Source organism: Sitodiplosis mosellana, unplaced genomic scaffold, assembly GCF_009176505.1.
Source record: "Sitodiplosis mosellana isolate CC-2019 unplaced genomic scaffold, AAFC_SMos_1.0 Smas_scaffold_16, whole genome shotgun sequence".
NCBI lineage: Eukaryota > Metazoa > Arthropoda > Insecta > Diptera > Cecidomyiidae > Sitodiplosis > Sitodiplosis mosellana.
The window spans coordinates 358,705-370,757 of record NW_022595258.1 but is presented as its reverse complement, the minus strand read 5'-3'; the positions used below and the strand labels follow the sequence as shown (position 1 = coordinate 370,757).

General features: G+C 34.8%; 1 protein-coding gene across 1 annotated transcript; it reads right to left on the bottom strand.

Annotated features, from left to right (window-relative positions):
• Nucleotides 1-2,229: 2,229 nt before the first annotated feature.
• On the bottom strand, nt 2,230-3,243 carry LOC129568100 (protein giant-like). The gene has a single exon (XM_055445660.1). It carries the CDS (start codon nt 3,241-3,243, stop codon nt 2,230-2,232), a length of 1,014 nt encoding a protein of 337 aa, XP_055301635.1.
• Between the last annotated feature and the right edge of the window lie 8,810 nt (nt 3,244-12,053).

Genomic DNA, 12,053 nt, shown 5'->3' with positions numbered 1-12,053 from the left:
GTTTTATTTTTAAACTAAGCGGCCGAACATTGTCTCCGACACAAACACTGAACCTCCCAAAATTTCCTGAATAAACATTTTTATTCAATGAATTTATTTCGATTTCCTCTTTGTCATTTTGCTTTAAAACTAAATGGTGAGCTTAAAAACCACATCTCGAGAGTAAATCCTTATTTAATCATTACTAGTGATTCATTAGCTGAGAATCTCTAAGATGGGATTCATTTTGCGTCATCACTGAATATGTACGCATTTCATAACACAGTTCATCGCATGTTTTTTTGGTGCTTAAGAGAAGGATCGTTACTGACCGGTAATGTCACCCTGATCATGGAATGGAGCATATTGTTTTGAATTCTTTACTTCGATTCGACCATCGTGTGTCCGTTACGATTTTTTTTCTTTTTAAGAAAAATTTCCTTGATAAATTTTCGTTTTTCTTCCATTTAAAATATTTATTGAGTCCTCTACTCAGAAACAGCTCAATGAGCTGAGCTCAGAAAATGTTCAGCTGGCGATTTCTTGCTACTATGCACCCGAAAACAAAAACATTCGATGAACTGTGTAATTTATCCATAGTTTATCATTTTCATGATTAAAATGTTTTGAGTAATAAAAATGATAAAATACACAGACATATGTGTAAATACATGTATTTTAAATAATCTATCATTGTATTTTGCGACACGAATCGGCCAAAGCATCTGGCGGCGAATTTCTGAATACATTTTTCGTTTTGTTGGTGTGATAACAGTGTGCAAAATGAGTCAGTTATCAAAATCAAGTGACTCGTTTTCAACATTTCATAGATTTAAGAGCTGTTTCGTCGAGCTTTTCTGTATGACTTACACATTTGGATCGAAAAAATTCAAAAGGAATTTGTTTGCGCGTTCTGATCTTGAATCAAGCAGAAGCTGAGTAAAACGAAGTTGAATTATTTTTTATGGAGATACCGTTTGTCTTCAGCGAAGGGTCTTTGCTAATATTCTGTATTATTTGGAATTTCTGGAGTAAGTAAATTTTGAGCAAATTTTTGGTAAATGATTTTCATTCATTCTTGAAACCATATTTTACTCCAAAAAATAGTATCAATGCAATGAATCACATGAGTTGAGATGCCACCGCAAAAATGTGACGACATAATATTAATCGAAACAGATTTAGAGCTGATAATAAATCGGTTTGGGGAGCGACAAACATCACCTTTTCCGGCAACCAATGTCCAATTGACACCAGTACAAACGCAAATTATAGATCCTCATAAAAAAATTCAAAAATATCATGCGAAAACTTGGTTCATTGTCATCGGCTTAATATTGGTGGGAGCGTTCACTTTTGTAATGAAACTGAGATATGGCAATAGTTACCACTTTTATGTTATGTAACACAATGGGTTTTCAACATTTGTCACCTTATTTTTCCCGAAAAATACGGTCTAATTAGTGTTATGTGACTTATTTACAAGTTTATCCAAAGCCCAGATGTACATAAGTACTGTATTTGGCAGCATTTTGAGAGATCCAGACTATTATATGAAACTGATCTGAGTTTGAAAAGGATCGACCTTGAAATACTCAAATATTAAGATCGTAATTTAAAGTTTCTCTAACAGTTTATATCAATTAAGTTCATTTATTTCGATGAAAAGTTACAGAGCTAGACAAATTATAGATTATAAAATTATTTCAAGAGTGAAAAAGAGTAAGAGAATATCATTTTGTTATCAATTATGTTAAGAATTTTAGAAATGATACCAAAAGTTCAATAAAAAAAAGAGTCAAATGTAATTCGTCTTCATTTTTCATTATTTCTTCGATAATTACATGCGATGAGCTTCTTGTGGTTTGTAAACAAACAATCTAAAAGGAAAAAGTCCATTTTAAGCTATGAATCTGCCCAAAGGGACGACACGTTTTGACGAAGTCTACGGCGAACTCATGAACTATCGAAAAGTCAATACAAAATGATACGAGAGTTCGTGGCGCTGCGAGCGCTCAAATGATGTTTGCACTGAAGTGTCGTCAGCTTGAATCTGCCTTGAAAAAATCCATACTTTCCCAAAAACAAACATTTGCTTCGTTAAAACGTTAATTTTTATTCGTATCTCATATTCATCAAAAAATTCGGTGTATACAAAAACTTAGGTCTAAATTTTGAAATAAATAAAATTTATACAATCCTAATATCTATTTCTACGCTGTACTTTCAATCGCAAATGTGTCTTAATTTCTACGACGGTACAAATTGTGCGAGTTGTCTCTTGGTGGTGGCCAATTCAATTTTCAATTCCATATTTTCTCGTTCCAGATAAGCGGCCCGAATGGCAATTTCATCTTCTTTGATGCGTCGACGATCGCGTGATTTTTTGGCAGCCGCATTATTCTTTCTGCGTCGTTCAAAATAGGCGTTATCTTTGAGTGGTTTTTTTGTGTTACCCTCCGACGAATCTGATGGGCAGTTGACAGGTTGACTCGGTACATCAATTTGATGTGAAAATTCTATTTCGGAATTTTGTTCACTGTCATTGAAATTTTTCGCTGAAGATCGTCGCATTTTGGGATTTGTAATGGTGGGTCGACCTCCATTGGCTGCATGGATTTGTTCGAGCATTTGTTGACGGAAGACGTTGAATCGTTCGGCAGACATGCGATCGGTGAGTGAATCGGATGTTGGAATCGAAGCAAAAGGATTGCTCAATGGATCACGTGGATATGCTTTGAATGGTCGTGCCATTTTTCCATCACGGCCCAACATCATTGGATACTGTGAACTGGACCCAGACTCAGGTGATGATGGTGCACTGGCCGACACCGATGCGGGAATACTTTGCAGTTTTTGTTGTAAAGCAACGGCGTGCATGATGTACGGATTGATTTCATCTTCGTTTGAATTGATCGCTTGTTCGTGCATGAAATGATGCATCGATGTGGCTTTTGGCGATGGTGGACTGCGTTTACCGGGAACGGCATAGGGATATCTTGACGAGCCTTGTGATGATGTTGAATATTCACGCTGAATGTACTTGGTGGATTGATAACAATTTGGCGGAGTGTCCGATCGAATGAGTGCCTTTTTGCGCGAGTTTGATGTAGGTGAATCATTTTCTAAGCTTGGCGATGTTTCAACAAACGACGATGAATTGTAGGGTGATGGTGTTTTACGAGTTTCCACCGAATCACATCGACGGGACAAATCAATTGGATTGTCACTACTGTCACTGGTATCCATGTAACTGTTATTCATTTTTGCGGTAAATTTAACACAGAACGGGCGATTTGAAATGGAAAATTCCAATAGCTTTCTTTCGTTTAAATTTCTTTTTTTCGCCCAATGCTAGTTTTTCTAGGCTTTAGGAACGTTTTTAATTCAAAAATTCAAAGTCTTTTTTCAAAACGTTTGTTCAAAAGTAAAAATGCTCAAAAGACGTGCGCTCTCGATGGCTACAACTGTTCGACTGACCAACTATGACCATTGCATGCTATCTGCAAAGGCTTAGACACCAAAAATCGATCAGCCAATCACATGCAAGCAAATGCATTCCATGCACTCATACGCATATATGTGTGCCATTACCATTTGCTGTGGTGCAGAAAATGCGTAGAAACAGCAAAAATGGGCGACAATGGAACTCAAACATTATGCTGTGTCTAATATTATGAAAACAATGGCAACAATTTGCAAATTTTGTCTCTTCTTAGTAAAAAAAAATAAACTGAATAGAAAAAAAACCCGCTGCATTCTAACTTACGCATTAATTACGCTCAGTTTCGCATACGGTGTTAATCCTTTTACAATCTACATATGAAAATGACACTAAAGCCATGGCAAAGTAACTCATTTTCCTACCTGCAGCAAATGCTAATTGCTCAAACTTCTGCCCAGCTAAGCAGCTCAAGGTCAATTTATTGCATCGTTCGACCATGCACACGAATGGTTTTTTTCTGACGCGTAATTTTTTTTTTCTTGGTCTATGTCAAAGGGGTAAGAATCAACGTGATGGTTTAAACGATAGAACTACTTTTTATTTGATTTACTTGATGAAAATAATTCCCGCCTACTTCGAAAGAGATATTTTTTCTAAAAAAAAAAAACCAAACTACAGTCACTCTCAAATGAAATCCAACTTCAATACACCTAGGTGCGAGACACAAATTCTAGTAAAGTCTAGTTACATTCAATTTTATATATTTTTGCTATTATTTCTATTAAAATCGGTTGCAGAGCGTATTACACTGTCAATACAACGCTTATGGAAGACCTAACGGGATTATTTTGTAAACAATAAAAAATACGTCCATAAGCGTTAACATTGGCAAACCAACTAATTTCTTCTATTTTTCCAATTATCGTTGAATAATATTCTAATTTTACTCATTTAAGTTTCGTGTCTCCCCCCTAGCAATACACTCAATGATTTAATTTTGCCACTTTTGACTTCGTAATTTTCACGGAAATTCGCTTATAAAGTTTTTTATTATCATAAAATTCACTTTTTTCGTGGGCAGCTCCAATCTTGCTGTATAGAGAGAGGCAATAACAGGGAATCTGTATTGGAGATCTGTAATGTAGATTTTCTCTTTCTGAGACTCAGAAAAATGAACGTTTTGGTTTTAGAATGAAATTTTCGATGAAGTAACGATTTTTTTTCCATTCAAATAATTTGAATCAAATTGAACTGCTCTTTTGAAGAGAAATTTATCGAAGTTACGACAGCAAATTTTTTTTACATAAGTTTGCATGGATTCCCTTATCACATTAAAGCTGAATTGAATTTCCGGCTTAACTCCCAATGCATTTTGTTGCTGAAAAAACGAAACAAATGTCCAAAAACGAGCAAAGCCAATATGTTATCTCTTCTGCTGTCAACGCAGTGAGGATATCTTCTATCAAGATGTTTCGTAATGTGATTTATCTTCGGCTTTTTTTTTTTGGTTACAAACAGAAAAAATCTGAAAAGTGAAATAAATAAATAAATCCGGTCTTTTTTTAACCATTCAAGCGAGCATTCAAATGTACTTTATTTTATCGGTTTCATTTGTTTGGTATTCATTTGAAAATTGTTCGATATAATGTGAGTTTGGTATTGTTTTGATTTAGTTGTTGTTGAAGTAATCGGCAATTATGTCATAGCAAAACGGCGTCAATTTTTTTTGGGCCCATGAAGAAATATATTTCAAAGCAAAAATATATTTTTCCTTGAGTTGAATATTGATTTCATTGAGTGAATCGAATAAAAAAAAAATAAAATAAAATTGTTTTTGACTCAATATTTCGAATACAAAACTGTTTGTTAAATATTTGTTTTCATAAATATATGAAACAATTTTAACAATTTGAATTGGATTTTGATCTATGTGGTAACGCATTGATAACCATTTTAAAACGATTTGTAGGTAATTTAAAGTTTATTTTGAGTTTTAACTTCGATGCAATAATGTTACTATGCAAAAAGTAATATCGCAATGAATGCAAGTCACTCAATTTTGATGGTTGTCACATTACATGTCTAATTACAATTTGCAGTATTTCTTATTTAACAAATTAGCATTAGATCAGGTAAAATGACCTTTCAATCGGTTATTGAATCAAAACTGTCAATGCTTGTGACCATGTAGAGTTTGGGTCTTCAAGTATTACTCAATACCGAGGTAATTTGTATTGTTCATCGTGGAACTCAACTTTTGTCGACGTTTTCAAGTTCACAAGCATTACGAGAAAGTATTTGTGAATCTCATCAGAGACACTTTCTCGTAAAATTTACGGAATTGTATACAACTTACTTCATAAATACGATCGAAAATGAGTTTCATGGAAAATTAGCAATTTTATCAATTGATCATTTATCGATGAATTTGCAACACAAGGCCTTAGGAGAGCGACAGACTTGTGTGGCACAAAGTGCATTATGTTAATTTTGTAGCGTTACCGAGACATATGTGAATAAAAAAAAATTCCTGATTAAAAACTCTTTCGACAAAAATAACAAATCTGTAGTTGAATAAAGAGCGGTTGAAACAATGGAATATTTATTTTTTCTACATAACACTACTGCAAGACAATTCAGTAAATTTGATTTTGACAGAAGTAATGAACTCTCTCGCACCATAAATAGCTAGCACATCAAAGAGGTAAGGCGGCTGAAATGGAATTTCACTTGAAATATCAAACGAAACCTCAGCCATACAATTTACCTATTTTCATTGATAAATTATTGAAACTGAGTTATATTTAGCTGAATTCAAAATATTTGAATTTCAGTTAATTGTCGAAATGTAGAGAGAAACAAATTAAAAATATCTGGTTTTTATCTGAAATATGTAATATGATAAGCAAAATCTGTTGCCAAGAAATGTATATGAATTTGGGGTTTTTCCATGCTCAAATAAATATAATGTTATATCAAGTCAGTGATTTCAGTGTGTAAAATTGCTCATTGATTTACCCGAGGCAATTTGTCGTTGACTAGCTTGTGGAACATGCTTCTCAAAAGCATGAAAAGACACAAAAACTCATACAACAATTTGATCGACTTGATCAGATCGAAATAAATGCAATGGTTTGTGGCTTACGTGCATGCAGAGATTAGCTAATTTCTACAAAAACGTAGAGCAACCACGAAATCCACTTTCAAAATTTTGTAGCGTCATTGCAATAACGTGTATATTATTGCATGTAATAAGGCATCATAATGTCTTCAATCGCTTGTAAAGTGTAAAACTACGGTTGAAGAAAAAAAAAACGTCGTTCCTTTGAAATGTGTGTTTTGGGCAGCACTATCATTGCAATTGTGAGTTTCCATGATTATTTTCTGAAATTTTAAGCAAAAATGCATGTGAATTGTAACGTTACCGTGCTGACCATTGCCTTATATGCAAAAAATATCAAAATAATATAATATTTGGAATTTAAGACATAAATCACCGTTAAAAATGCAGTTCAGAGTTGAAATGAGTAAAAAATACAATTTTCGAACACCATATGTAAACCAGCACCAAAAAGTCAATGTTACAAATTTTGATTATGATCAATTGATGAAAATCGCAAAAAGTCGTTAGAATAAATAATAACGGTGCCTTACCAGACACCGATTTCTCTAATCACAATCGACTTATCATCGATTATGCCCGTAATTGGTCTATATTGTGGCTAGCACATTGTTGTGTAACCTATGTATTACGTTGATGATATAAAAAACTTGCATGTGATAGTGAGAATGGATCGTCTGACCATGTTTCCATGCCACAAACGTCACAAACTAATTTGGTCATTAGAAAATGAAAACCGCTTTGCATGCAACTTGGGAAACCGGTCGGTACAAAATTAGGTAATGAAATTAAGTTGAAGTAAAGAGAACTTCAAGTAGACTGTATCTCTAGTGCGGTCATTTTCGGAATTGGATTGTTTCAGTGTTTCGCATTTTGAATGCTGAATAACTGTTACAGACTCGATAAACAAGTTATACATTTTGAAGTCGACTTTAAGCGATTGCTTTGAAATGAAAGCCAAAACTGGAATATTTCAATTGACATCTATCGAACAAAAAATCTATTTTTGAGGATAATTCTTGGATAGTTACTTTCTCTCTCTAAGGAAAATCAAATGAACGGTCATTAATGGATGTTTCATCTTCCATGCTTCATTCATTTCTATTTAACTAAATTGCAAGCACAAGGCACATAAATGTGTGAGATATATTTATCTCCACCATTTTACACTCTCATGAAAGTGAATTCTGCACTAATGAATTCCCTTCGAAATGTGCTAAATCGAAAGGGTCACTGCAATCATTTGACCAAAGATAATAAATAATCGTGTCACGATCCTGTTGGCATTGATTGTGGGTGCGTGCGTTGTAAAAATGACCGCATTCAACATAAAAACCGAACGGATTGAGCGGACCAACGACAACATTATATCGCTTTGCGCCGTTATATTTCCTCGGAAATGCAAACAATCAAACGGAAAAACGGAATGATGAGTAGAAGAAGATGTGTCAACATGTTCGAAAAGGGGTTAAATTTCACATTTGCTTCGAATCGATTTGAAAACACATTGGCCGACCGAGAGCGACGCACACACATCGCACATTTTTCACATGTGTTCGGTTTGCCTCTCAACAGCAGGAAATTAGAGAATCGACCGAAGCATTGAGAGTGAGTGAGTGATCGAAGCTGAAGTAATTTCGACTCAATATTTCGAATACGGTTCTGGGCAAAAGACAATGCGACCAAAGCGAGAGAGAGAGAGATAGAGACAGAGAAAAGAGGTAGATTCACATTAATTCATCATCGCTTCATAGGCCAGTGTATGTATGCATTGCCACCACAGTGAAGAATAAAATATGCCATTGTTCATCGACGGCATTCATCATCTTTTGATGCCTTTGTCCACATTTATCTGTCGAATTGAAGAGTGTCATTTGTGTGGGTGTTTCTCTTCGTTTGCCAATATTCCAATGGTTAATCCACCATCGGCAATGTTAGTCGACCGAAACGATTGATTGATTTAATAAATGCCGAAGTGTGTGAGGGCCTCTGTAAGTGCCGTTCGGTTGTGCACTGTGTTCAATACAGTTACATTTCGCTCGGTGAACCACATTCGAACGCATTTCAATGGAGGGTTTTATGGATGCGAAATACGAAATTTGAACAAATCAACTCGATTGAAAGCAATGCAATGAGAGCTAATGTGTGAATGGGTTGGGTTTGGCAAAATTACATCCTCAAATCATAACAATTTGATTGTAGCGCGTACTTCCGTTTTGAAAAATAAAGAGATCGAGCGATGAAGAAATCAAAAGGACGTAACTCGGGTTTTTATTGAGGCAAGAATGATTTTGGTTCAATTAAAGTCGAACAATAAGGAACAAATGTTAGAAAAAATGATTTTAGTTCAACAAAATGATATTGAATAACTTTGATTCAATGAAAATCACCCAGAAAATGACAAAAGTTTTCGCTTTCATTGGATTAGGCGTAAAATCATCATTTTTTTTAAACATTGTGTTTATCATCATTAAAATACAGAATCAAGCCCTCGTGTTACAGATCAAATCCCCATATCACGGATCAAACCGCCTAAATGGATGAAAGAAGTTTGAATGGCGCCTGTTACCTTAGAAAAAGCCGAAGCTAATTCGAATTAAACTCCAATTTAACGATATAAATTGAGTTCTCTCAACGGCCATTCAATCGTCAGTCTTCAGAAAGGAACTACTTTGCGTCGAACAATACAAAATCCGCTTGCGAACATCGTCTTTGGCATTGTGGCTTTAAAACGTTTTCGATTCAAAAAATTCTCTTTCATATTTCCTTTTTTTTCGTTTCACTTATATTCTTTTTAAACTCTTGGGACTTATCGGGAATCAGCAGCAGACCGATTGTTATCACTCAGCAAAAAAAAAGCAATCCGTTTGCCGGCTGGAAAATCCATTGGGTCTTTTGGGCGGAGAAGGCAAATTAAAACCAGAAAATCGCATGATTTTCGGCAATTGTCTGACGATTTCATAAATTGCTTGCATAATGCAAACAAACAATAGTGAAATTACTTTGCAAAAATTGAACAGCGTCGCTTTTTCGATGCATTCGTTGGACCAAATGTGGCCGAGAACAACAAACAAAGAGCGAGAGAGTGAAGAAGATAGAGAGAGAAGTTGAGAAAGAAAGCGAGAGAGTGAGAGAAAGACAGAAAAACTGCAACGAAATGTGCAAAAATGAAACTGAAAAGGGAATTTTTTTTTGCGTAAACGGACAAAGAAAAGGATTAACTCGGGCCAAACAAAACAACGATTCCGTTGAACAACATGAAAAGGTAATTTCAAGCGATTTTCTTCTGACAAACATGCACATGACGTTGCTAGTTTTTTTCTCTCTTCGCTCTCTCTCTCTCTCTGTTGACCAGCGGACAAAACATTCAGAAATATGTTCATCGTAACGTGAAACATTTCACTTAACGCAACATTGCCAAAGAGTTTCTTTTGTGTTTTGTGCAGTTTTGATCGATGCATTTGCCAGCAGTTGACAACATATTCTGCTGTCTGGACCAGGAAAGAAGAGAAAAAAATTTTTGGAACATAGAAAAGAAGAAATGGCTTTGAATAGAGAAAAGAAATGGTGAAAAACTGAAAAATGTTCGTTGTTCGGCCGAATAATAATAGATTTGTTGAGTCATCGATGCAACCAAAACCGTTGAAATGTTGCAGAAAATTGCTCAAACATGTACGAAACATTGAAGGTATGAAGAAAGATCTCGAAACGTTGAGAGTATGAAGAATACTTTGGATCAGTGGTGATTTTTTCCTAAATTTGTCAATTGAATTCCATTTTTTTGGCCTTTTAACTTCAAATTAGGATGTTTCGTTCGATAAATTCAAAGTTTGATGTTTGAATTTCGAATTTTGCTGTCTAGTGAGGGTCAAATCTAATGTCTTCCGGTTTTTCTTTGGGTATTTTTTGAATTTTGCTGACTTTCTTCGACGATTTATTTTGCGTAAAATGATAAAAGTGTACACTGTACATGCATAAGTATGTGTATGTATACAATGAAAGTGTTTTGACAAAAGTGTAACAAACTCCAATGCCAGAGTGGCATAAAAACCATTTTCGACTTGAATTGCCTTGAAACATTCGTTGTTAAACAAATCGGTATCAATTGCGAAAAATTGTTCCATGGAAATTCTCTATTCTACGGGTATTTTAGCTGGCAATTTACCCTTTTGCATTAGATGCCTTGTGTATTTTGGCATAGAAATCTGTGAACTCTGTGCCCAATTAAAGCACACCCACTGTTCAAAGCCTCTCATTTCGTCTCTTGGGCTTTGTTCTTGATCGAAACAAAGGTTCTAATCCCTTCAGTTTGAAACTGAGCACTTTATTTGCATAACCATTTTTTTTCTCCTGCATGCGTTTTTTCTTTCTACCTGTGTCACTTTTATGCAGTCGATGTTTATTTGTTGCAAGGAATTACCTGTGTTTTTCTCTTCTGAACAAATACAATTGAAACATTGATTTGCTGAGATTTCCAATTCGCCAACTCTTTGAATCAGTATTCTGTTCCAGAGGTCATTGAAGAAAAGGTTTCCATACGATGGAATGCAAATGAACAAATCTCTCGGCACATTCATTATTGTAATCGACAATAATAATGAGACCTTTTCTAGAAGATTCATTCCTGGAACCACAGACAAATAGAACATTTATGATGAAATAAAAACTCATCTCATAAAAACGGATGCACTCTCATTTCGCATTACATTCAAACATTTGTACGAGGGCAAGCAATAAAAGCATAAAAAAATCAAAGTAATGTCGTAAACACATTCGGCTGGACCGATCCTTAAAGAGTTCAATGAGTAAAGTCAAAGCTTTTGGCTTGAAGAAGTTTTTGCCTAAAAAAAAAAAATAGAATGTGAGCTAAAGGTCTGTGGCAAAATGAATCATTAAAAAAATGCGAAAAAAACGATTAGTGAGGGAAATTATGGTAGAAATAGGTAAACAATGCACTTTGCTCCAATTCGCGGTGCTACAGCAAGGTGTTGGAATATGATAGAGTTATATTATAACACGTTAGGGGAATATTGATATCAACGTTGGAGGAGTATTGATAAATAAGCGGCTGCCATGGCAACGGCCGTTGTTCATTTTGATACCATTTGTATTAAGAAAGCGGCTATAACAACAATTCGGTTCTTAACAACCGACTGTTGTCAACAGTATGCAGAGAAGTTGAAGCAATACCAGTTTGGGCCCGTGGAGTTTTAATAGACTTTTTTTTGCAAAAGTCGATCGAATTTAGAAAAAAACACAAGTTCATACCTTATTTCATTGATTGATAACTTTTATTAACTAGATTATGATCGATTCCTTCTAAATAAAGATAAAACATTTAAAATTTATTAGAAAGTCAGTTGATATTTCGATTGGAAGCGTATACATTTTGGATCGAAACAGTCAGTACCTATAAAATTATTCTCTTTTGATTGAAATGGTTTTGAATTGTCTTTTGGACTGAAATTTGGAGGAAAAAAATATTCTAGACAAAACCAACATTCAAAA